Source organism: Coloeus monedula (genome assembly GCF_965178545.1).
Source record: "Coloeus monedula genome assembly, chromosome: Z".
NCBI classification, from domain to species: Eukaryota; Metazoa; Chordata; class Aves; order Passeriformes; family Corvidae; genus Coloeus; species Coloeus monedula.
In genome coordinates, this window is record NC_138822.1 from 32,730,853 (window position 1) to 32,758,348 (window position 27,496).

General features: G+C 38.9%; 1 protein-coding gene across 4 annotated transcripts in view; it reads left to right on the forward strand.

Annotated features, from left to right (window-relative positions):
- The first annotated feature begins 5,935 nt into the window (after positions 1-5,935).
- The window catches only part of ZNF366 (zinc finger protein 366), a 36,939-nt gene continuing 15,378 nt past the window's right edge, over positions 5,936-27,496 (forward strand). Inside the window, exons 1-5 of one of the 4 annotated variants that reach the window (XM_082301586.1) lie at positions 5,957-6,013; positions 7,103-7,262; positions 17,598-17,641; positions 20,981-21,050; positions 25,614-26,942. In XM_082301586.1, the coding sequence (XP_082157712.1) occupies positions 25,644-26,942 (1,299 nt within the window). In that variant the 5' untranslated portion in view covers positions 5,957-6,013; positions 7,103-7,262; positions 17,598-17,641; positions 20,981-21,050; positions 25,614-25,643. Of the gene's footprint in view, positions 6,014-7,102; positions 7,263-17,597; positions 17,642-20,980; positions 21,051-25,613; positions 26,943-27,496 lie in introns of all 4 variants that reach the window. The other 3 variants (XM_082301587.1, XM_082301588.1, XM_082301589.1) reach the window with 3 other exon arrangements.

The window sequence follows — 27,496 nt, forward strand, 5'->3', positions numbered from 1 at the left end:
AGCAGACATGGGAGAATTAGAAGAAAAGGAAGGAAAAAATCTTCATAATCTATGAGGTTTTGGTGGGTTTTTTTATCATTGCATTAAAGAAGTTTTAGGACAAAGACAGCTTCTTCAGAAATATTCGGGAACCCTGCAACACTGTTGCGGGAGTGATAACTTCCCAGAAGGGATATTCTGTCAGTATGCTTATACAGAATGATCACCAGCAGAGTTGTATCAGAGTATGCTTATGGTGTACGAATCAAAGCGAGCAGCTCTGAATAACCAAAAGTGAGTGTAGAGCTGAAGAAATTCTAGTGACAAGAATTCTAGTGTAGTCAGAGTTTTTTACTGTGTGTTTTTCCCCTGTGCTTTAAATCATAACTAAATGCTTTTCTGCAAAACAATAGCAGTCTTAGCAAAAGTGTTTTGTTAAAATAAAGAGTAAGGTCTGAAAACAAAACCCATTTAAACTTTTGGAAGAAGAGAGGAAATCTAACAAACCTAAGAGGTCTGCTTTTCTTTTCCCCTAATTATTCTTGTTTACATATATTAACGCTCACTTTTTATTTATTAATAACAGCTTTGAAGTACTGTAAGCTTGTGTGTCAATCCATATGCCCTGTCACTTACAGTCAATCAGTTTACATTGTGACTACTGGCTGTAGTTTTTAATACATGTATGGGGCCTAACACAATTATCTCCAGTTATGGGGAAGTCTTACAGCAGTCAATAGGAGCATCAAATGAATGAGGACTTCAGGAGTGTTTGCTCTGCCTCATATTCTGAGGAAAAAACAAACCCCAAGAGAGTCCAACCCCAAACCCAAAATAAGGAAATACAAGAAAATCCAACCCCAAATCCAAAATAAGGAAACAAACAACCCCAAACTCCAACTTGAAGTTCCTTCCTTCTGTCCTTTCTTCCTTATTCCTTTCTTCCTCCCGAATTCCTTCCAGATTCCTACCTTCCTTCCAAATTCCTTCCTTTTGAATTTCTTTCAAATTCCTACCTTCTTTTGGTTCTCCCATTCTCTCTCTCCTTCTCTCACCCTCCCACACTCATGCTACGAAAAAGCTGTAGGGACACAATCTATCAGCATTCACACTGGTATGGCGTACATTATTTCCCAAGAGTTTTTTTGTCTCTACAGTCTAGCAGCTATAAATCAGTGGTGCACCACTAGGTAGCACTTCATTCTTTTCCTCTCAGAAAGGACCTTTGTACAGTGCCCACAGGATTTCAGCTGTAGCACAATCACTGGATACTTTGAAAAAGTATCAGAAACTAAAGCTTAAAAAGCAGTACTGCCATTCATTTCATATAAGACAGAGTCTACATTAGCTAAGTGACTAAAATATTTAAAATGAAAATGACAGCAGCTGGAGACTGATTGAAAAAAGAGATAAATTCATACTCTTTTCAAATTAATTTTGAGATAGAATATCAGGCTTCTAGAACAAGTAGTTATATTATCAGACCTAACAAGGTAAGAAGCATCACTATACAGGGAAGAATATGCAGACAAGCCTTTTCTTCATATTTTGTGAAGCCTTACACATTTTACAACATTAGATGCCCAGCCTTCACCCATAAACGTATTAAGTAATTTCAGGTGCTACAGTATGTTAATTGGACATCAGAGTCCATGAGCATACTTAATTGAGCAACATAACCAAGAAAGACAGGAACAAATGCTGGATTTATTTTCCAGTCTAAGTAGAGGTAAAACTGCAGGTAAAACTGCTGTCAAATGGCCGGTTTGAGAAACCACCAAAAGACTTGGTGGATACTTTGTCAACTTTCCACATGTTACAGATCTTCAAAGTGACACCAAATTCAAACATACTGACCAAAGCCAAGTTCATGTCCACCTCTGACCTGAATAAGGCTCACAATCCTGCTCTCATAACTTCATGCATGTTAAAAGATGAAAACACATCCTCTTAATCAGACCATCATATTTTAAAATAGCTTTTGATCGTATTGTTTTAGTACAGGTAGTTGTGATGATTGCATACAGAGTACAGGAAAAGCATGTCTTTAAAAGACTGCAGCCAATGTCATTTACCAGAAATGAGCTTGGCCCAGGATAAGTTGTAAAGGCCACTTTAAATGATAATAAACTGTTTATTGTCAGGAACACTACTCTCTTTGGTACAAATTTCCACATTTCTCTCCCCAAAACAATTGACGTATGTGGTTGGTCCAAAAGTTATAGTCTGCAAATGTTAATTGTTCTTTAAAGTGGCAATTAGGCATTAATTACCTGTCTCAAAAGTAAGAAATACATTGATAAAACAGTAGTAAATTTGGCTGTACAAACACGTACTCATGAGAATACTCTGGCCCTACTATAATCATGAAAGACAGGCAGTAGAGTAAAATCTTTGGAATATCTCCTAGCCTTTTAATATTTTATAAGCTGAGAAACTAAATGAAACCCAGAGTATGCAGGCTTAATGTGTCACAATATAATAAATTGCAAAACATAACCTCATATTGGTAACTAGAGCTATATCCTCCACATGCTGCAGCACAGAAGTTCTCTAGATTCAGCCTGTACCTGTCTCTGGTCCCATTAGCCTTCTGCCAGCTTGTTCCTGAACAATCTATGTTAAATATGCAACGCAGAGAAGAGATCAGGAAAGCACAGAAGAGAGCAATTTATGCAAAACTGTTAGGTCTTTCAGTTTTTTTTGTCTCTGAATGTGAACTGTATCATTTTTACTCAGCTGAAATGCCACAGGTGTGCTGTAGACCTGGAGGAAGTTATTAATCTTATTTTTTGACAGGCAGTTCAGATATATACGATTATAAAGCAATGAAGAAAACCAGTAAATGTTTCTGGGTTTTGCCTCTGGTTTCATTTTCTCAGGATGAAATGGGATACTATTGCTGGTGCAGTTACCTCTGTGTTGTCTCCTATTGTGCTGGATAGAGGCTGAGCTTGTTTATTCCATTCTTATTTTGAACATACAGGAAAGTATCCCTGCTTTCATTGGAAGGAGACTGTGAAACAAAATTTATTCCTCAATGAAGCAAAAAAGAAAAAAATAAATAAGGGTCTTAATTTAATATATCCTAATCTAATTAAAGCTCTAGTCTAAACATGTATTAGAGGAATTTTCTTGGTCTTCAGAACTTACCTTGACCATGAACACAATAATGGCTTTTTCATGACCTCTCCATACAGAAGATTATGTACTGAACGCAGGAACTACTTACACTTAATGTTGTTCCTCTAACTGCATTGAGGCAGACACTGAATCTCTCTGAATTTGTATCAGTGCCTTCATTTTGATAACAATAGAGTGAGAAAAGGTAAAAAAAGAAACAACAGAAAACCAGGCAAACACTTCTTCCAGAAATGTTCTGAAAAACACATCAACTTGTCCCTTCAAACTTGGGTAAATGTCATAGTATCATGCCTTGTTACTTGGTTTACTTGGTTTGCACGACTCTAGATACCAAAGATTTTGTACATGCTTTTTTTTTTTCTCCACGGTCATTAATTGCATGTTGACCTGACATGCAAAAGACATGCATTGCAAAAGACATGACCTTGCAAGGTATTTTTCTGGCACGAAAATCACAGTTTTAGTGCCTCTTTCTCATTGGGTTGTGATTTTCTGGCAGCAGTTGGGAGAAATCAGCAAAAGTAAGAACAGGTCAAATACTTCAGTGGCTGCATCCTAGGAAGCAAGATTACTCTACCTGGACTGGTCTGGGGCAACTAAGTCCTGACCTCTTGGGTGGTAGAAATGCTGCTGACAATGGAACCTGAGGTAGGATTAAGTGAAGGAAGACCTCCCATCTCCTGCTGTCCTTGCTGAAGCAGGGCCTCTCACAGTCCCCTTCAATCAGGAAAGCAAAGTCTTATAACCTATTCAAGGTATTTCATAGATATTTGTGTCCAGCTCCTTAGCTTTGCAGTCCTCAAGGAAAGTGAAGAAGTAGTATAGGACTGTGACAATTAAGTCCTTCACAGAGGACTATGCAGACTATCACATACCCTCAGAGACTTACTTAAGAATGATCCTAACTTAATCAGCATAGGTTTGCAAATATGCTTTGGTATTGGGTTCCCAGTGGAGAGAAACAAAACCCTGCATAATGGCAGCCTACAGGGTCTCATTAGCCTGTTGTGCCTGGCAAATAAATAAATTAAACTGTCTGGAATGGCCTGGAAGTTTCTACTATCTTCAAGATCATGAAAAACAATTTTGAAACAAAATTAATGGTTTTGTGTTATTAGGCTGACCCTGCAGGACAATACATTACTTCAGTGGCCTTCCATACCTCTTTCCTTCCCTTGTGCTCAGTATGCACAGGAGATATATTTGATTAGGACCTCCATTCCCAAGGGAGAATTAAGGACTTCATTTGCAGTATATAATCTAAGTGCATTGTATTCTTTTGCTTTTAAAATTCACCCTCCTGTTATGGTTTTGCCCATTGCAGAAAATCCTGGAGATGTTGTAAGGCCAGAGATCACTCACAGCACCTGCACCACTCTGTCAAATACTGATGTCCCTTATCAAAGATTTCAGTTTCTAAATATTAAGATAGAAACCTTTCCAACAAAATAATTGCTAGATATCTTCAGGAAATAGCACCAGGAATCACATAAAGAAACACAGGTGCTAAAGAGCTACTTCCTATGTTGGTTTAGAGCCTATCTATTCTTATTATTGTACAATAAATGAAATAGTAATCTTTATGGGATAACATAGCAACTTGTCCTTCCATTAAAACTGGATTTACAGCAGTAATACAATTATTTCAGCAGCATTGATCTAGATATTGCTTCCAGAGCAACTTATGGATGCAGAGGGTGTAGGAGAAGGCCTCTTGAAAAGGCTTTTTAAAAAGTCTTTCGCAGAAATCAACCTGAATTGCTTGTTGAGAAGCAGCTCCAAATTCACTCCTGCATTACCAAACAAACTAAAAACATAGCTCCCGTGACAGTGTGAAGATGTTTACTGGCAAGTATGTTAGGATGACAAAAATTAATGGGGAAAGAAAGGGAGCATCTAATCACTATAAATGACCTTCAGATGATAGATAAAGTTAGGGGAAAAGATACAAGCAAACAAAAACACAGTGGAGCACAATGGGCTAAACTTATCCCAAGTATAACTTCAGCCAGCTGGCCAGTATCTGGTTGTGAAAATATGTTTGATGGGGAAAGAAAGAAAGAAACGAATAAAGTATAAAATCTGTTCTAGAACATAGTACATTGGTTTTCTTTGGATAAATCAGTATGCCTTCTATGCTGCCATTCTTTGAAATTAATCACTCGTTATTGCACTGCCAGTATCAGGCTAGGATCCTTGCCACTTTTCTGACCCCTTTTATCCCCCTTTTTTTCCCCCACAGTGTTCTATAAATAGCCAATGTGCTATTTTCCTGTGATCAGAGTAAAGAGGGGGTTTAGGCATTTTTTTACCTATATCACCATGGAAACAAGATCCGTGTATACATCTATGATTAGTCTTTCTCTAGAGTAAAAGACTTCATTATCTATGCAAGCTTACGGCTAATTGTTCTGCGTAAGATATGGGTGTCTTATTCCTACCCACTACTTAGGAAATTCATTTCATGTAGTTGCACATAACAAGCTGTAAAGAAGGTTTTATGAAGCCATTAATGCAGATATAATACTTGAGGAATTCCTTTTGGATTGGATATATTTATTTTTCCAAACATTTTGTTTGAGAGAAAACGAGATTGCTATCTACTGTTTCCTTATTTTTTTGCAGGAAAGCAAAGGGTTGTTGACTTCCTCTCCCCTCCCTTCCTTCCTTCTTTCTGAAGGTACTGTACTCATCTGAAAAAAAAAAGAGAACGAAATGACTGTTCCTGTTCTCCTTCTTAAGTCATTTGAAACATTGTCCCTGCTAGTTTTCTAAGTTTACTGCAATCTCTGCACGGGGGGGGAGGGAGACAGCGGGAGAGAGAGACAGATATTACAAACATGAGAGCAGGTAGAGTTTAGGGCAAGACTCCTTCCAGCTTCAACAACTGGTAAGTTAAGTAAAATGCTTTTATGGTTAACTCTTTAGAACTGCAATATATATATCTGCTTTTGTATTAAGAAAAGGTGTTAATCAGATACACATTTAACTGATAAAAGAATAATAACCATATGCATTAACAAGAAGTCTATTTACGCTAGAGATACCTACAGTCTGGCTTTTAGATACTGGTGCTATTACCGCATGGTTTAACCTATGCAGATAGGAAAGTATTTTCCAACAAGGATGATAATAGTCATAATATAACCTGCTGTGAATTTTGCATATGTAAGTTCTGCTACCAGAATCTTCTTACAGGCTTCACTAACTTTATTCCAACAGTTTCAGCAAGATTCAAAGGGCCATTTGTAAAATATAGAGAGGAGCTGTCACAGAGAAATCAATGTATTTCATTTATCATCTGCCAGTACTGAAGTCTGCTCCAACATGCCAACCTGTGCTATACTGGGAGAAGAATTACTGGGGCTGTTTTTGTTCCCTTGAAACTGCATTGTGTTTAGGATTGCACATGTTTATCTCTACTCATCTGTGTATATGATTAGTCTAGGAACAGTGACATTTAAGAGGTGGTAAGATGGTTCCTGGCTCTCACTTGAAATACAACAAAACAAAAGAAAAAGTTCATGTTGCGTAGTACATAACAACACTGAGGCTGATCATCCACATCAGTAGTAGGATGGACTCAATTTTGTATCTCTTGTTTGCATTTTTGTAGACATCAATAATGTTTTTCACGCTGTTCATAAATGCATCAGAATGATCAGAATTGCCATGTAAAATGAGTGATTGAATGCAAGCGTATGTTTCAAATATGGCATGAGAAAAATCCCCCCCTGCACACTTTTATAGAAGCAGAATGCAGAAGTGGGGCACATATAGGGCAGGTGTCCATTTCTTTGCAGAAGGAGAATTTGTTCATCTTATGATTCAGTATTTCTTCAAGCTGCTGCTCTCTGAAGTGCAGAGTCCTCTGCAGGATGCCCAGAGCCCAGACAGAGAGGCTACAAGTGGTGGGCAGATATTGCAGAGGGCTGGCAGGCAGGTCCAGCTGCCCTACTCCAGCTCCTATTCCCACCAGGGTACCTGGGCTGCGCTTCCGCCCTGGGACAGCCTTCTGCTCCCACTCCTCACTGAAACAACTAGTGGAAAGGACTTTTTGCCTCCCTCTATCCGGTGTCTTTCTGCAAGTTTTTCCCCTAAGAAGGCATGATCTACCACAAATTCAGCCCAGTTTCTGGGTAAGTTGTAAATTCCTTTTGCTTTGGGAGCAGCCAGAGGGGGTTCTGCCAAAGGAGATGGAATAACTTGTTTCTTGAACTCCTTAGATTAATGTTGCCACTCAGTCTAGTTTGCTACCAGTCAATAGTTTATTTGGTTATACTCAACCCACAAACAATTTATTATCTGCTAATAACAAACGTATGCCACTTCTTGCCATGAAAACCATTTGCCACATATTCCACTCGGGATATCTGGGTTTATTTTATGTGACTAAATACTGATTCAAATTAAAGAGATGATTTGGACAGCTATTTTGACAGTTACATGTCAAACACCTGGAATACCAGTTTTTACATCAAGTGAGACATATAAGAGTCTTCCAAACACACACAAAAAATTACACAAGCTCTGTGTTTTTAGTGGTATTTTGTTCAAACTGCAGGGTATTAGTCTGGATTGCACTCACTTGTAAGTTTTGGTCTGGTTAGCTCAGAAGTTTAGTTTATCATGTAGGTAAGAGCAAGCTGCAGCCTTTAGGTACAGACTTTGTTTCTGAACATGATAAACATTTGTGTATTCTTGATTTAGATCATGTAAACAATAAATTCTTTCTCTGAGACACTGTCTGAAATACATAAATAAGAACAAGTTTGTTCAAATCCTGGTAGGTGAAAAAAACCAGTATATACTGTTTTCAAACCCAGTTCCCAATAATGAGCACAGAGAAAGAGGTTTTTTAAAGGAACGCTTAGTAATTTGACAGTTAAAAACAGACCTTGAAGTTTGAACGTCATTCGTAGATTTTACCTATTAGGTTTACTTTCCTTCAAAAAATACCTTTGCAATCTTTTGGAGTTCATTTGTTTTCGCCTCTATAATTTATTGCCAGAACTATTGTAAGATGATTTAATACAACAGGAGCCTGTAACAGAACTAATATCTTTCTTGAGGTGTCAGGATGATGATTTTTGTTTTGCTGACTTGTTATTCCTACATCACTGAGATATTTACAAGCAGAGAAAGCTATAGTCTGATTTTGAATTGGGTACAGATTTACTACTGCAGTTCACAGCACAAATTAAATGTTTGTGAAATGAATTTTCAGTTATTCACCCCAGTATTTGTGAGAAACTGGACTGTTAATAGTTAATTACTCAAATCTTAAAATGATAAAAATTATTCACACAACAAACCAAGAATAAAAAGAAACAGGTTGTGTTTATTTTGCTTGAAGTCTTACTGCTTCTACTGCTTATAGCCACAGTTATGTATATAACATAAATAAGCAAATGGTCAGTCAGTGTATATATTTCCTCAGAGAATTATTTAAAACCATTATTTCCATTTGATTTGTTCTCAATTATAATGAAATAAAATATAGAAGAATATTGCTTTTGTTTGGAAATAGAAAAACAAAGCTATACCAGTAATGGCAGAGAAGTTACAGAAAGAATTTGTAGCCCGTGGAAATCCCAAGTTAACAGATCTGGTTCAAAAAGCATAGAAATTAAGAGAAGTTATTCTGTAAATGTCAACTACCCTTTTATATTTAGGACCCCCCTCTTTAATGGTGTAAACTATTGACACTTTTCAGATACAGAATAGTAGCACTGAGTTACACTCCTACTAACATTTTGGCATGTATAAAGTATATTTTTGACCAGGAGATAATTTGATTATTTGAATCTCAAGGAGGTTTTTTTCACTTGTATTTCAGTCTTACAAACAAGCTTATCAACCAGAGCCTGTTTTAGGACTATCTGGGTGCAGAGCAGTGGTAGTCTGAAAGACATGATGTGCATTTCATGGATAAATGTAGAGTCATATCTTTAAGGGCTGTTCCTAGTAGTGCCAGAGAGATTACACAATTTAGAGTAGGATACACACGAGGGGATGCGAATCATGGAAGCAACCCAGGACAAGCCCCATATACCGAGACAGAAGAGTATGGATCTCAGACAGCACTTATGTTGTTTCCAGTCTTTGAAACTGCAGACTCAATGGTGCAGAAAGATTTCTGAGTGGACTGCTCCCCTCTTCTGTATGTGTCAGCAGAATGGCACCATAATAATCAAAAGCAGTAAAGGCTGCAGAAGGTAATAGGGTTTTCCTGTGGCTGTGGTTAAAGGACACAAATCAACAGTGTGTAAGGCAACATCTTACTTACTAGTTGATAAAAAATGATCCATAGTTTCTGAGCATCAATGCACGTTCTTCAGTAGCAACTGATGCAATCAAACTACTCCTTCAAACAGACCCTATAAGTGCTGTGAGACTGCTACAGATTGTTGTCAAATTATTCATTTGTTTGAGGGACTACTTTTATAACCCAACTAATTTTTAAAAATAAACCACCTATGAAAACCAAATAGTTACTTTCTTCTTAGGTGCAGTAGTTTTCCATGACCTAGTTTACAATCTCAGAAGACCACTGAAACGGAAGGAATGTCATCTTGGAGGTGAAAGAATTACAGAGACACAAATAATGCAAAGCCTTTAAAAAGAAAGAAACAAATCTGGCGTTGGGGGTGGGGAAAGAGACAAAAGTTTAGTTGGGATTATTCTTTTTTTCTGAAAATCTGATATTCTGAAATTGGGACTGCAGCTTTCCATTGCTGTAAAAATGCAGGGGCACTTTATAAATGATATTGAGATTTTTATCCAGTGAAGAGGCCTAAGTTAATCCTCAGCAGTTACTTAAAACACACATAGAGTTGCATGCTGGATGTGTATATTTTGTTTATATCTATCTGGCAGGGACTACTCCTTCTTGCTTAACTTCTAAAATACTAATGATCCAGTAAAAAATATTACTTAATGTTTGGTTAATTCCTTCCAAACTTCAAAACTTTTTGACTTGCTTCTGTAAAGCGAATGATTTTATACATGTTACTCTGCTCTTGATAAGCAAAACACAGCATTTTCTTTCTCAACCAATAATTCTTAATGTACTGTAAAAACTTGTAATGTCACTGGTAGTAATTAAGCTAAGTAAGCGTGTAGTAAAAGAAAATATTTTTGTGCTCTGGGGGTTATGGGAAGAAATTATGTGAATAATTGCCTTTTTTAAACTTTCATTTTTTATTTCCTGCTTTTTATGTTAGAAAACCCCATTATTAATTATTTAAATGTAGGATGAAAATACCACCCTGTTTTTAATTTCTCTTCCCTTCCTCCCTCTTCTACCATGACAGCTAAAACACTAACACATTTTCCTTCTACTTTGCGGATATGCAGGAATTAATTTGATTTAAAGGAAAAATCTTAGGGTAAAGATCATGTTTCCTGAAAACCTATTTTTCCCTTGTGAATCTTCGAAAAAGCAAACCTGGAAACATGCAATTTTTCATCTGCATATGCTCATTAGAAGTACTAGAATTCAGAGAACACTGAAAAATACAAATTTGAAGATTGGTTTAATTGCTAAAAGCTACAAGGTAAAGTGAGTTTCCTACACTGATAACATCTTTACCAATTTGAGATTGAAATCAAGGCTATGAGAAGCAGCATACATTTTTAGCTTAGTTTTTCTTGGATGATGTTGTAGTAGAAGGGATACTAGTGCACACCAAGTAGGCACCACCCACGCAGTCCTCTGATGAAGGCCTGACGAAGAATAGACACCACCTAATTTCCCTACACGGAAGAATCTTAAAGCTTGGTCTTCCCACAGTGGAGGACCAGATGTGGTGGGTCTGGGAGAGAAGCATGTGGCTTTGCTCCTTCTTGTTCTGACACCAGCCACTCTGATAAGCCGCAAGTGTGTTGCCTGGGAAGGACAAGATTTCTTCAAGTCTTCTTTTCATTCAATTGCTGCTATTCCCGGCTCCGAAAGAGCCACTTCAGTCTTCCGTGTTCAGGGTTGCAATGTAACTATTAGACTCTTTCTGCAGTGATGAAAGACCTTCTGTTTTATGGTGGGCTCTAAGCTGGACCTGCCACTAAAGTCTTTGTAAATTGGAAGGAGTATGTGCTCTTACCAGCATGCAGTACACTGGATTTAAACCAAACTTGTACTTTAAAGTTGTCCAGGATGGATGTATCAGAAAGTAGTGACTCTTTCAGGTTTAGCTGTTTTTCTGAGTTGCTTTTTAAGCCATGTAGTATTTCAGCTTGGTGCTTCAGCTCCAGGTAAAAATTATTAGAGAGCATTACTTGAAAATGGAGTGTCTATCACACAATACTTCCAGTTAGCATATTTTTCTACTGGTCTGTTTTTTCTTAAAATTATTTAGAGTATGTGTGTAATGAAAACAATATCAGGAGGTGGAAAGGGAACGATGACCTGTTTTTAGAGCATCTGTCAGCTTCTAAGGAACAGCAGAAGCTGTTTGAACCATCTGGTAGGCACCAGCCCACACTGGGTCAGTTTCTTAGTGCAGATTTCTGAAGCTATGAAGATCACCCTGTATTTGTCCAAAACCATTGTCCTGTGATAGGAATTCCAGAAAACTGTAGAGGACTTCCTGGAAGAGCAAGCTGACAACAATTTGTTCATAGATTCACCAGAAATTAAACCCATCCATTTGTAAATGTGCAGGAAAATATTTTTTCTATAGAACCACAGCAAGGAATCGCACCAGCATGAATGCTGTATCCAACAGCTTTCCTGCATAATGCTGCACTCACAATATGAAGTCATCAAGATTTCCAGAAGAATTTTTTATGTCTGTAGGCAGCATTTTGTTGGGATGTCACAGAAAGAGTCACATACATCAGAGAAATGGTGCTCATCAACTCCTCTTTCTTCTGCCAGAAAAATGGAAATACCAATCTTTTATTCCAAACACATTAACTGATTTTTTCGCATCCCACAGAAAGTGAATCCCACCTAAACTTCAGCCACAGGTAAAGAAAGCAGTTGAATGGCTATCACTGGATTCTGCAGGAAAATGATCAGGACTCAGGAGTCACCCTAATTACTTGCTATAAGGATTTTGACTAGTTTGTTTCCTGCTAAAAAACCATGATCAGGCTGCCACTGGAAGGCACTGAATGTGGTTAGGACAGTAAGCCATGACAGAATTCACTGGGTAATGTTCCCATGCTCACACCAGACCCTTACCTACTATTCTTTATAAAAGACAGCAATAATTCCTATTAAATTTTCCAGGTTTTTGTATGTGATACTTGTTTTTTTTTCCAGGAAAAAAGTCCTGGATAGAATGATCGGGGGTAGGGTTATGGAGGTGTAGGCAGGGATTGATAAGATATTTATATTAATATATATGGTGATTTCTCGCAAAACTTCATTTTATAATGCTGGTTGGCCATTCATACGGTCATGCTGTAGAGTCACAGTGGTTTGATGGGGTTTTTTTGTTTCCTTTTCTTTGTGATGAAAATCTGAACTGAGTTAGTACCCAGAACAAGCCTTTGTCATCACTCACGGTGAAGGATTAGTACTAGAGTGGTTTGGGAAATGTTCAGAACTTCAGGTTTTGAGCTATGTTGATTTTCTTCTCACTATTTTTTCTTTTTTCTTTCTTTTCTTTTCTTCCCCCCCCCCCCAAAAAAAGTTGCTTACTTATTTGTGATTCTAGTCTCTGTTCCAGTATCTCCTGGTGATACTCGGCTAAGTCTGAGCTGTCTTTCCCACTCCATATGTTAGTTCATTGAATTCAGTAAAACTAGCATTTTAAATCTGTTTCAGTTTAAAATAATTAACCTCAAGTATTTCCCCCCATATTTACCATAGGAATTTCTTTTCCAATTGATGAAAATTACAGAAGCAAGATAAAATTTGTTTCAAATTTCAGATTTTCTGTAGTTTTGGCAACAAACTTGTGCTTATTTTTAAGACTTTCTAGAAGTTAACAAAATAATTAAGAGCAATATGCAGAATGTGTTTTGGGCATCAGACAGGGAAAGTATTTTGTTCAGCCAAGGACAAGATTCAAGTCTGGCACCACAAGTGAAGGGAAAAGGCAGTGAGCAAGGTGTCTTAAATTATTTCTTGCAGGTACTTCATATGATCAGATGAAAATACCATTCTCTGCTGGAACTGAGGAAGTAAACACATTTCTCTTCAAACTAAATAAACTGATTTTTAAAAAATGAACCCTCATTGAATGAAATTGTGAGATGTATATGCAAGTGATATTTTTTCTGGACAATAAAGGCATATTCAGCACAGTTTCAATGCTTTAACAGAGGTTTTATGCTCAGGCAGTTTGGAAGGCAGAATCAAATTGCAGATAAATCAAATGAAGTTCCTTCCAATGCCTCAGCAATTTGCCTTAAGAGCCTTTTTAAACTCTGTCTTATTGATATGATTCTTAATTTTCTTTCTTGTTGGGTCTCAACAAAATAAACACAGTGGTGTCCTAAGAATAGCATTGATATGTCTAATTCCTTTACTGTTTTCTCTTGTACTTAGGTTCAGAGGGAAATACCTAAGTCACTACTAAGCCAGCTTAATTACAAGTGAGTAATGGAGGCTAATAAGGATTAATCAGTCTTTACAGCCAAGCAGCTTTTCCAGCAAGAAATCTGCTCAGACTTCAACTGAAATAAATTTTATTCATCTTTCCGAAACAAATAGGAAAGAATTATCTGGTAATTACTTTTAATAACTGGACACCAAGAGAAGTGTTTGGTAGCAGATATATTTTTATAAACACGCACACACATTTTTATATATACACTTCTGTCACTCTGTGGGTGAAATCCTCTTCTTTCAGTTCTTATAGGATATAATATGTCTTACTGAAACACACTTTATGAAATACCTACCACTTTAGCAACCTTCAGTTTCACTATGAGTTTTGAATGTGTGAAACAAGGAAATGAGCACAAAAGCAATACAAAAAGCAATGGTCCTTCTGAGGACTAATAATCCTCTTCCATGTTTAAGAAAAACTAGCCTTTCATTAAAACTTAATCTGTTTTGGAAACTTTTAATGAAATTTCTTCCATACAACCCTCTTCTCACTTGGCCCTTCTCCAGTCATGTGTACACATTTTATCTGGTCCTCTTTTTTGAGGTACATGTGATGCCCAGAAGGTGCCATTAACTGCTGATGGAGGGAGCCAGTGGGCTGGCTTGAAGAACCAAGTTGAAGGTGGCCCTTAGCTACCCTTTAAGATAACAAAGACATGGGAGGAGAACAGACCATCTCTCTGGCCTCCATATAGGTGATAAGGACACTGGGATTACAGTAGGAAGGAAAGCTCAGTGTATTTCCTTTTTAAAGGTCATGAATGCCAGTGAAAGGTTTGCTTTCAAAATAACAGCTCAAGCAGGACAGCATGAGGGTTATGGAAGGGCATGCTTTTTTGATCATTCTAATTTTGGATGTTCTGCATACTCTTTTTTTTTTTTTCTTAAAATAATAGCTCAAGCACTCTCCATTCTGCTTATAGTGTTTAATGGTTGTGCATTGTAGGTGGAAAGATTATACCCAATCTCCTCAAGGACTCCACACTCTATCAAACATCTGTATTTTACTACAAAATCCTTCCTAATATTTATATTATTCATTTGTTCTTCTGTTCACCCTGTCTTTTATAATATCTGTATGGAGAGAAAAAAAAATTCCTAAAGCTTCATGGACGCTATTTGATAATTTTCCAGAGGAAAAACTATTTAACACATAGGATTCCTACAGTGCCAAAAATGTATTATTTTAATTTGCTGTGGCAGATATGGGATAGACAGGAAACAGGGATGGAGTGATAGGACTTCTATAAACAGTACTTAAAATGACTCCACATGCTTTATAAAGGCAGGGACATATCCATGGTTCCAGTCAATGACATGAGATCTCTTTATCTGCTTAAGAAAAGGAAGAAATTTGTGTAATTGTCATCACCTCACTGCAGTCTAATCCCAAATCTTGTTCTCAGCTACACCCCAGATATTCCATAATTATTTCAGTACAAAAAAGGTGATGTCAGGGAGAGAATTAAGTCGTCTGCTTAGGATGAGAGCTGTTTAATTGAGTAACTGATAAAGCTGGCCAATCCATCATTAATTCCAATGCCTAGTGAGGGCAGGATCAAACTGCATTTCCACCCTGTCTGCTGGCACCAATTACACTTTGCATATTTGAAAGTCTTCTACTACATGTGCTGTAAATGTCACTGTTATGGCCAACTTGATCTTGTCAGCCCTGAGCTTTGGGCAGGGTCTGAAAACTCAGGATACCTATACCCAAATGCTCTTGGGAACCCAGTCCTGTAAGTTTACACGCAGCTGAATATACACTGACAACATCAAATTTGGGGCAAAATACAACAGGCACAAGATGGTAGGCTGATTCATTTCCCTCTCAAGGAGTTTGGACTCACACCTCTAACCTCTTAGGGGAGTGCCCCAGCTAAAGCCGGTGCTGGTGACTCTGGTCTCCTTTGGCTGGAGCTGGACTTTTAGACAAACAGAAGTGCAAGTGCCAAGGGGCAGGGAGCAGAGAGAAGTCAGATGTGATTGTTAGGGGCTGCAGACTCCAACCCTCTAGAATCTGGATTCCTCCCAGGTGTAACTTCAGGCTACCATCTGTTTGTGGGAAGTTTTTTAAGATGCCTGAAGATCAGGCTGGAAAGTTGACATAATATGCCTTCCTGTTTCTTGTACTCTTCACAAGACCAGTGTCTTGGGTTAGCTACACTGCTAGCCTGAGCTGACATGCCTGGTTTTACATCCTCCTGTGCCTCACCAGAGGCTCTGTTTCCTCTAAGCTATGCTTAACAGGTCTTTTTTGGAGGAACAGAGAAAGGCAAGAGGTTGGGCCAGAGCCACCCTGCTGTGGGCAGAGATGGGGCAGGGCTGCACTCTGGACCCAGAGGTCTGCTAGCAAACAGCTGTTCCCTCTCCCCTTCCTTCCCGCTCCAAAGCAGCCTTGAATTCCATGTTTGTACCAGCAATTCAGGCAGATGGAGGTACTCAGCTGAGAACATAGTGTCTTGGCCCCCTTACACACTTTTAGACCAGATAATTTGCTGTGCCTTGCAGGCTCCCGTTATATGTAGCTGTGGTTTGGGGTGACTTTGTGTAAACAGCTAACTCTGAATTCAGAGTCTGTGGATGTAACATTTGTTTCATTATGCAGGTTTTCTCTGTGTTGCTGATCATTTTAGCAAACAGAATAGAGAAGTAGAGAGGGAGTGAACAACAGATGGAGCACAGAAGTGAAGAGGGAAGAACATATAAGAGAAGAACTAAGAAAACTCATAAAGAGGAAGAAAAAACAGAAAAAAGGAGAAAGGAGGATAAGGAAAAGAAAAATAAACCAGCAGCCTAAACTACACTTGAAAACTACTTTGTACATACCCTGAAATGACTAGAGGTCCACAGGGCTCAAGTACTGCTAGGGGCATTGCCAGTAAGGCCCTAGGGTAGGTGATCTGTGGGGAACCCAGCCATACTTCTCTGTCACCCTCACCAGAGAGGAGAGTGGAGAGAATGACAGCAAAGGTGTCCCTAGAGCAAGGACAGAGCACACATAAAAGTAACAAAGGGATAGCAAACCATTTTGCTAAACTGACAACATAGCACTCATACTGGAGAGCAGAAATTTATCTGCAACTGCCTCACTACAGCACCCGCCAACTTCTTTATTTTTGGTTTAAGTCTAATCAATGCAAACATAGAAAAGCAAATTATGCCATAAACCACCATTTAAACACTTCTGATGCCACAAACAGTGCACAGCTTTGGCAGTCTGCATGGTGGGACTGCTCCAGACATTCAGCAGAGGAAATCTGAAAACCTAGTTTAATACTTTCAGTAATTATCAAAATAAAAATATCTGTAAGTTATGGAAACATGAATGTGCTTAATTTTGATACTATTTTAAGGCATTTTCTCTATTATAATGAATACCAAAGAAACTATACTCTGTGAAAGTGCTCATAGTGTCTTGCTTTCTAAAAATGAATACAAACAATGAAACGAATACAAGCTACACACAAATACAAGGTTATTTCAAAAGACTAGTCTATAGTCAGTGCAGGCAAATGGGTATGTTAAAATTCTGTATTTCCCAGCTAACATACAACAAAATTATGCAAGTTAAAATGTTAAAATTTGTGAAAAGCAAAGACAATTCAGGGACACTATTTCTACTGCTGAATTTTCTGTGAGAAGTCCCATTTCTTCATATTGGTGCCACCTCCCAGACAATATTAACGCTGCTATGCTGGATAGGAAGCCCTTAGACCAGAAGGAATATCTAAAGTAACCAAACTTCAAACATGAAGCTGGGATGATGCCAAAATAGCAAATGAAGGGAAAAAATTTATTTAATAAATAAGATATCCTTGAAAGTTCATTGCTTGTTGCATCTGTTTACTTTGTCACGTCAAGCTGTCATATTTTTTTAATCAACTAACTTTCTTTGATTTTCTTTAAGCTTGTCTGCAAAGGTTGCTGCCTGCTGACATACTTTCTGAAGATGTAAGTATTTTTTTCAGTTGGTTGTGGAATAGATGGGTTCCTATCTCATTGGGAAACAGAATATATAACAAATAATAAGGCAAACTGTGAGAAGTACTTTCAGACTTCATTGGAAGTCTTCCCACAAGCCTTAGTGAGCTCTGATTATGTCCTATGAAAAATTATCAAGGTTATCACTTTTCTTTTACCAAGCATTTACTGTGAAAAAAACCCCACATTTCTTGATGGAAAGAAGAAGTTTTTTCCTGAAGCCTGCTACCAGCAGATGATGGTAATTTCCCAGGGAGAAGTGAAAAGACAGTGAGCTTCTTAGTACTATCATACTAATGTAGGAAGAAAAAACCTGATCTGGCTCACTTCTCATTTTCAGTCATTCCAGGTCATGTTCATGAACAATTGTTTATTTATTACCAGTTCCGGTTCTATTAGTGATGGTAATCCAAAATGGGAAGAGAAATATTTAGGGCAATATCTTTATCTTGATAGTGTTCTCCATTTAAGCAGATATATGCCTCATAAAAGGCATGGGGCAAGAAGCCTTATCTCCATAGACAGTTAAGTTAATGATTGAATCATGGACTTCATCTGTACACTGGGTCTACATGCATGTGAGAGTGAGGAAACAAGTGTTTGTAGAAGTGGTATTGAAAAAGATTTTACTAAACTCAGTGACTATTATTCCCAGATCAGGTCTGTTTTTCTAAAAGCTTCCATTATATTTGTGTTGCCTCATCAGCATCTGCACTCATTGATTTTGGATACTTTCTGTAAATCCATATTTATTTTTACAAGGTAGTCCAAATTTCACAAGGTAGTCCAAATTTTTCTCTTCTCCCAGCTCCAAACTGTGGCAGAAGTAATCTCTTCATTTAAAATGTAAATAATCTTTTAGGTTAGCTTTGGATATTGTAGCATAGAAACATGACGGCTGATTTGGGTGTCTTAACATATACTTAGTTTATATATAATATGCACACGGTGTATATACTCAGATTGAATTTATTAACATACACTTTGTATGTGTTAATGGAGCCCGTTTTTAAAAACGTTCTGCTTGAAATGTGGATGTTTATTCCTGGAGAACATGGATGGAACACACATCTTGCCCAGACTTCTCTAAAGAATAGGATAGTTGGTTTGACACTGATTTTAGAGGAAGTCTGATGTGAGCTTGGATGTGATTTTTTACCTTCTGCCTAGAAAGATTCATGCTGCCACTGAAGGAAAATAGCAGGGAAAACTGTAAGGAGGGATCAGATATGTACTACATGAAAATACTTGTTTACCAGTAATGGACATATTCACCTTTGCACAGGTGTTCTTGTCATTTTCAAAGTTTGACAAATAGCTTAAAGTAGTGTAGATTCAGTTTGGAGCACTTCACTATATAAATGAAATGAATTCATTATAATAAAATCCCTTGGTCAGATCCTGAGACAGATGCAAGGTTTGCATAAATAGCAAATGAGAGAAAACTGTGTAAATAATTAGCTGCTTAGTTCAACAGCTGTATAACCGAATACATTTAAAACCAAAACATATTTGGAAGAGCAGACCGAGAGTTCATTAAACCTATTAAGAAAATGATAATTATCCCCATAATAACTGTTGACAAGAATCAGTGATTGAAAAAACCCAGCTGCTTGTTCAATGAAGCTGAAGCTCAGCAACTGCTCAAGTTTAGCTCAAGAAATGTATTAGTGTTATATTCATCACTAATCCTAACCACATCCAACAGAAACAGCTGTTAGTTTTCATTCTTTGTTTGTAGATGGCCATATTTCAGGGCCTCAAATTGCACTCTTACAGGGCATGGTTTCTACAGTCCTATGTGTTCAATTAAACATGGAATTTCTCTTCCAGAGAAGAGAAGCTGTTTGGCCAATTCGGTCCCCTTTAGACTTCCTCCACTTTTATCTGTTTCATCTTCTTCTGAAAGAGCAAACATAAGTGCAAACCTCCTAATAAAGTAACCCATTTCCCTTTGTCATATCACTTCCACTCAGCCTTATTTCTGGCTTTGTGATTGTGTTGCCCAGGAGAAAAATCAGAACTGTAGTAGTCAGTGTTTAAATTGGAGAAACTTCATAACCTCACGTTTTTATGGCTGGACATATTATTAGTCTATAGACAGAAAGATTAATCCAGGAAGCAGAATCTTGATTCTACTGAATTCTTAAGAAAATTTGCTTTGACTCCAGTACCAGGTATTAACTGGAGCCTGTAACAACATATTTGCTTGTAGAGCGAATAGCATCATTTACATACTTTCTTGAATTGTTTGTCTTAGAAATGAGTGGACATGAGAAGGTAAATGGTAATTCATATTCTGCATTAACTCTTTCATGGAAGTTAACGAGATTATTAGCTGCTGCACAGATATTCTATTTTGGAAATTCCTCAACAACTATCTCAAATCACTGTAACATTTCTTTTCTTGTTTTGAAAGGGCAATAAGAGCTAATTTTTGGTTTTATTTTTCAAAATATTGTATTTCCATGTGCATAAAGAAATAAAATTTGGGGATGCTTGTCTCTTCTACAGAAACTGACTTTTTAATAAGTTCTGGGGTGCTCAGTTTAGTGGAGGGTGCTATGTTTAAGGGCCAATACAGCATGGAAACCTCCATCTCGGTGAGTTTCCAGACCAATTTTTCAAAACCAAGTAGCTGATATATTACTGATAAAAGCTAGAATTTGCAATGACCATCCAATGTTTAGAATCACACTACATAGCACTACATTTTAAATAATAAATTCTGCAGAAAGAAAAAACTTTTAAATACTTATATAAGAAACACAAAGGGTTCTTAGGTGATAATTTGAATACAAAAATATTTAAATAAAAAATATATTAAAATAATGCAAAAAAATTTAAATTCAAACTCCCTTCCTGCCTTATTTGTTGCTGAGTATTAAAATGACATCTGCTACTCCAGAGCCAGAGAGTAGAAAGAGTGTACTATGGACCTGTACTAAAACTTTAAAGTTCTCTGCTGAAGTTATTTAAAGAACAAGGGACTGTTCCCTAACTATATTTTGTATTTTCACCAAGAGACAAATCTGTTTTCTCTTCTGTGGTTTCCTCAGAACTCATGTTTTTGTGGAATTAGGTTCTGGACATAGTTAAGATCATGCCTCCATTCAATTTAGCAAGGCTTTGCTACCAGAATGGAAGAAGAAATAATTAATGTATATATTATAGCAATTTAAGGGGGAGAAAAACCAACAAGGCGATCCATATTTAGACTTCCCCTTTTCTTTTAAGTCCTCTATGTGTTGGATTATACAGCACGTCTCTGATTGTGCTGGTCACTGACTTAAACACTTTCCCTTGTAGGATTGGTCCTGTGATGCCTGTAGCTGTGGCCAGTGGAATAAGCCCATATGCTCATTGAAAGCAGTCAAAGGTTAGTAGCACAAGGAAATAGTTTCTTTCTTATTTCAAGGAGTTCTTCATCTCTGTGTTCCATAAAGAGTGAAACTTTGCACAAAACTCTGTGTGGAAGAAGGGAGTAACTGGAAGCCAAGAAAAGAGAGAGCAATTAGACACAACTCACTGTAATTTCTGTGTATTTTTGGCAGCATTTCAATAATCCAGCAAGAGCAGTAAATAACATAGCTGGGTCCTCAATTGCTTTGGACTTTCTAAAGAATTTTATACACTTATTGCTGGAAAAAAAGTGACATACAAAGTTGAAAGATGTTTGAGGCACATACTTTATAGGGAAAATCTTGATCTAAAAGCACATCCCTTTATAGGGAAAATGTTGATCTAAAAGCATTATGTTCAAATTGTGTGAGTTCACTCTGCTAAAAAGGATTTTTTAAAGCAGATTTTTTTCTTTGGGAAAGAAGTTGAGAAGTTTTCAATACTCTTGGGATTCCCTTCCCCTTCTCCCTTTTTAATAAGTCAAACCTTTGTACCCAAAGAGTTTTCAAGATCTAACTGTTGTTATTTTCACCAGGGAGCTAGGGTGACAAGGAAACAGTAGGATGAATACCATATATATATACATATATATGCATACATACAGACATAGTGTGCAATTTAGGGTACCACATTATATGAATGATATAAATCTGTTACATGGTATCCTAGGGAGGGCAATGGAGGGCCGTGAGGGGAAGCCATATGAGGAGCAGCTGAATTAATTTGTCCTATTCAGCTTGCAGAAGAGGAGACTGAGGGGAAATCTCATTGCAGTCTACAACTCCCTCATGAGGGGAACAGGCAGGGCAGGTACCAATCTCTTCACTCTGGTGACCAGTGGCAGGAATTGACGAAACAGCCTGAAGCAGAGTGAGGGGAGGTTTGGTTTGAATATCAAGAAAAGGTGTTTCACTCAGATGGTGGTTGGGCACTGGAACAGGCTTCCCAGGGAAGTAGTCACAGCACCAGCCTTACAGTGTTCAAGGAGCATTTGGACAATGTTCTCAGGCACATGGTGTGATGCTTGAGGGTGTCCTGTGCAGGGCCAGGAGTTGGACTTGGATGATCCTTGTGGGTCCCTCCCTTCCAAATCAGGATGTTCCATAATTACATGAATTGATATTGTGTATATATAGGTACACTACTTCCAGTCAGTGCACTATCAACTGAAAGTAATATTGTGGTGTAATTTTTAGATACTTGTCCAACTTGTAAGCAATTATTTTATCTTTTACCTCTATCCAATGTGGTTTTTGAGTTATAAGTTTAGACAGCATTCAGTTTTTCCTTCAGTTAGTCCTTCGTGCATTGTTTGATCCCATTGTCTAAGCTTTCCGTCTTAAGAGTTTTGTCGCTGAGCCTTTAGCTTCACATTTTTATCTCAAAGATAATTATTCAGTCTACACTATTAGAAAGAAGCAATCTCTTTGCAGGAAGTTTTTTAAGATGCCTTCTCTTGTCCATGGCCTAACTAGGTCACAGAGATGTGCTTTTATCTATCTTTAGAAGAAGGTTTATCCAGCATGTAGCTTCCTGAAATAGAAATAGGAGTGTATTTAGTGCTCCATTCACCTTCATGCTCTCCACCCAGCATTTCCAAGAATGATGGTATAAATAGCATCAACATGTCACAGGTGATAGAGGGAAAATGTGTCTAGTTTTCCAACCTAACCTTTGCCTGGTTGGCTAGATACATGCACACAAACACACACATTCATATAAGTGCGTCCCTCAGGAGGGCCACAAGGATGTCACAAGCTTATGCAGACAGAAAACTGGAATGGCCAAAGCCCAACTGGAGCTTAATTCAGCTGCTGCCACAAAAAATAACACAAGAAGCATCTATATGTACATTCACATCAAAAAAGCAGGCCAAGGAGAATCTTCATTCTTTGTTGGATGTGGGGTGAAACTTAGCATTGAACGATGAAGAAAAGGCTGAGATACTTTGTGCCTTCTTTGCTTCAGTCTGACATAGTCAGACCAGCTGTTCTCAGACTGCCCAGGCCTCTGAGCTGGGAGACAGGGAACAAAATGAAGCCCCCATAATCCAAGGGGAAATGGTCATCAACATGGTACAATGCTTAGACGTGCACAAGTCTGTGGGACTTATGGGATCTGCCCAAGGGTACCAAGGGAGCTGGTGAAACTGCTTGCCGAGCTACTTTCCATCATTTACCATCACCCCAGGTTGTTTGAGGAGGTCCCAGCTGACTGGAGGTTGGCAAATATGATTCCCACCTACAAGAAGGTTTGGAAGGAGGGTTGTAGAGCAGCTCATCCTGAGTGCCATCACACAGCACATACAGAACAACCAAGGGATCAGGCTCAGGCAACACGGGTTCATGAAAGGCAAGTCCTACTTCACCAACAGGAACTCTTTCTATGACTCGCTTAGTGGAAGAGGGAATGTATTCTGTGTTCTAGGACTTCAGCAAAGCTTCTGACACCATTTCTCACACCATTCTCCTGGAGAAACAGACAGCTCATGGCTTCATGGGTGCACTGTTTAGCATGTAAAAAATGTTAGGATGCCCTGGTCCAGAGAGTGGTCGTGGATGGAGTTATATCCAGCTGGCAGACAGTCACCAGTGCTGTTCGCCTGGGCTAAGTACTGGGGCCAGTTCTGTTTAACATCTTCACTGATCTGAATGCGGGGATCAAGAGTAGCCCTGCTAAGTTTGTGGATGACTCCAAGTGGGGTGGGGGTGTTGATCTGCTGGAGGGATCGAAGGTTCTGCAGAGGGATCTGGACAGGCTGGATCATGGGCTGAGGGCAGTGATGTGAGGTTCAACAAGGCCCAGTGCCGGGTCCTGCCCGTGGGTCACAACAACCCCAGGCAGTGCCACAGGCTGGGGCAGAGTGGCTGCAAAGCTGCCCACAGGAAAAGGACCTGGGGGTGCTGGTGCCAGCAGCTGAACATGAGCCAGGGTGTGCCCAGGTGGCCAAGAAGGCCAATGGCATCCTGGCCTGTACCAGCAACAGTGTGGCCAGCAGGACCAGGGCAGGGATTGTCCCCCTGTACTCAGCACTGGTGAGGCCACACTTCAAATCCTGTGTTCAGTTTTGGGCCCCTCACTCCAAGAAGGACATGGAGGTGCTGGAGCATGTCCAGAGAAAGGCAGTGGAGCTGGGGAAGGGTCTGGAGCACAAGTTCTGTAAAGAGTGGTTGAGGGAGTTGGAATTTTTTAGCCTGGAGAAAAGGAGACTCAGGGGAATATTATCCCTTTCTACAACTGCCTGAAAGAAGGTTGTAGCCAGGTGGGTATTTGCCTCTTCTCCCAGGTAACCAGTGACAGGACAAGAGAAAATGGCCTCAAGCTGTTCCAGGGAAAAAACCTCTTACAGAAAAGGTGGTCAAGGAGTGAACCAGGCTGCCCACAGAAGTGACTGAGTTACCATCCTTGGAGGTATTTAAAAGATGTGTAGATGTGGTGCTTACAGACATGTTTTTGTGGTGGACTTGACAGTTAATGGCTGGACTTGATCTTAAAAGTCTTTTCTGACATGAATGTTTTCTGATTCTATGACTCTAGAAGGACAAGGGAAAAGGTAGCAGCCTTATTTAAGATGAACCAAAATTTAAAATCAATGTTTTAGATGAACCACAAATTCAGATGAAGCTCCCCATATGATCAGGGGAACATAAAATTTTGCTAGGTGAAAATTATTAATCTGCTTTATCACATTGTATCATCAGATATGCTCAGAGCATTTTTAGGTGTCAGTTACTCTGGAGTCCCTAGGGTTCTGTTGACATCAGCTCTGTATTTAGTTTTATAGTGATGATTTTGCCCACCTGTTTAGAAACAAACAAACAAACAAATCGTAGATAAAGCCTACTGAACTGATTTTAATTTGGAGAGTTGTCAAATGTCTTTCCTCCTCCAGATCTGCCAGGCAAATATCTCTGGGATTAAAACAAAGAAAATAAATTTATCTCCGCCTTCTTATTACAATACAAAGTGAGAGTAGCCAGGAAACATGGCGCAAAACCTGATGGTACACAGTGTCCTTAGATCACTTGGCCATTGTTTTCTCTCACAGCAGCACATGTTAATGATACAAAGAAGTTTAACATTTTTTGGCTTTGGCTTTTCATGTCACAACCATAATAAATGTGCATATTATTGTTTGTATTGCCATATCCTTTAGATGCACCGCCAATTTCTAGAGCCTGTGGATGTGCAGCCAAGGACAGAATTTTGCCCACAAACAGACTGACTGAATTAAATTAAGCAGAAACATTGCCATACAGATTCAGCTGTGAAGTAATGTGTCACGGTACAGAATGTTTATGTTGTAAAAATGTTGTGTGGGCCAAATCTGCTGCATGAAGACCAAGGCTTTTTTGCTTTTCACTTAACAATATAATTCTGCTTTAAAAGGCCTTTGTCTTATATAGATTTAAGACGTTCTTAATTGTATTTAGTTAAAAAACCCAACAATCTTCAAAACAATAAAATAGTCAATAGAATGTTAAATCCAGAAGAACAGGAAGAAATAAAGACATTTGGGGTTTCTTTTGCTTATTTTAAGGAATTTGGGTCACAGAGAAAAAAATTGAATATGATGAAGAATGAAGAAACAAGTTTTAATGTGGACAATACCCGAGCCTCTCCCTTCTCCCGCTGCCTGCAGCCACTCAGCCCTGTTACAAAGCCACACAGAACAACTCCGTTTGATGAAGAATTCAGAACACACCTCTCACATTTCTGCTATGGTCCTCCTCCTCTTGAAAACATGGAAACATTCCAGGGGTCCTTGGAAGGAGGGTCTCGTAAACGCAAGAGCATGCCAACAAAAATGCCTCCTCCCATCACGCTTGAGGATTCCTCATCACCACCAGACAGACCTGAAGATCACAATGACATAGGCTCTTCCAGTCTCCCTTTGGTGTTCCAACAGCCAGCTCAGCCCAAGTACAGTTCCCAGATGATTGACCTCTGCAACTTTGGTTTTCAATTCTACAGAACTCTGGAGCATTTTGGAGCCAAGCCCATTAAGAAAGAGCCAGTGAAGCCTAACATGGCATGGCCCAATAGCCCAGCATTCATGCAGGCTCCTTACCCTTATTATCCTAAAGTCCACCCTGGCTTAATGTTTCCTTTCATTGTGCCACCAAACTTTCATTTCAGGAACCCTTTTCAAATGAAAAGACCTCCAGAACCACCCTTCAGGAGGGCTGAAGTAAGAGAAAGTGGTGAAAACAAACAGAAGGTGGAAAGAGTAGATGTCAACCTTCAGATAGATGACAGCTACTATGTTGATGTGGGGGGTGAACAGAAACGCTGGCAGTGTCCCATGTGTGAGAAGTCCTATACATCCAAGTACAATTTGGTGACCCATATCTTGGGGCACAGTGGCATTAAGCCACATGCTTGCACCCGGTGTGGCAAGCTTTTCAAGCAGCTGAGCCACTTGCACACACATATGTTGACACATCAGGGCACTCGGCCACATAAGTGTCAGGTGTGCCACAAGGCTTTCACCCAAACTAGTCACCTTAAGAGACACATGATGCAACACAGTGACATCAAGCCTTACAACTGCAGGATCTGTGGCAGGGGATTTGCCTACCCCAGTGAGCTGAAAGCACATGAGTCTAAGCACGAGAGTGGACGAGAGAACATTTGTGTGGAGTGTGGTCTGGACTTTCCAACTCTGGCCCAACTGAAGAGACACCTAACCACCCACCGTGGCCCTATACAGTACAACTGCACCGAATGTGATAAGACCTTCCAGTACCCAAGTCAGCTGCAAAACCACATGATGAAGCACAAAGACATCCGCCCATACATCTGCACTGAATGCGGCATGGAGTTTGTGCAGCCCCACCACCTGAAGCAACACTCCCTGACTCACAAGGTAAGCCTTGCATCTGAAGGTAGCACAAGGATTACAGGCTACTAAACACAAATATACCCACCTCCTCAGAAACATGGCCTCTTGCCACCTGCAGAGGCTTACGCAGAAACCTCAGCATTGCTGGCAGTAGTATAAGCCTTTGTCAGTCTTAAGAATGAACACACACAGCCCAAATTTGTTACAAGCAGGAGTTCAATTAAACCACCTGTATTACTTCCCTAAACTGGATTCACATCTCTCTGTTTCTTGGGGATTTTTTCAGAATGACCTTCTGTAAAATAACATAATTTTGCAGAGCTGTATAACCACTCCCCAACCCCAAAATTTTAAAATTTTTTTTACTGAAAATAAGTTCTCCTACTTTGTTTCCTTAATTAGGTAGTAGATGAGTTTGTAGCGGACGGCAGCCAAAAAAAAAAAAGTTATTACTCATCAGGTTTTGAAGAATCATTATAATGAGACATTTAAAAACCAAAAAACCCTAAGAAAAATTCCCCTTTGTGTGTATATTATCCAGAATGCCGATTAATAGAAATGGACAAGCAGGATCATAA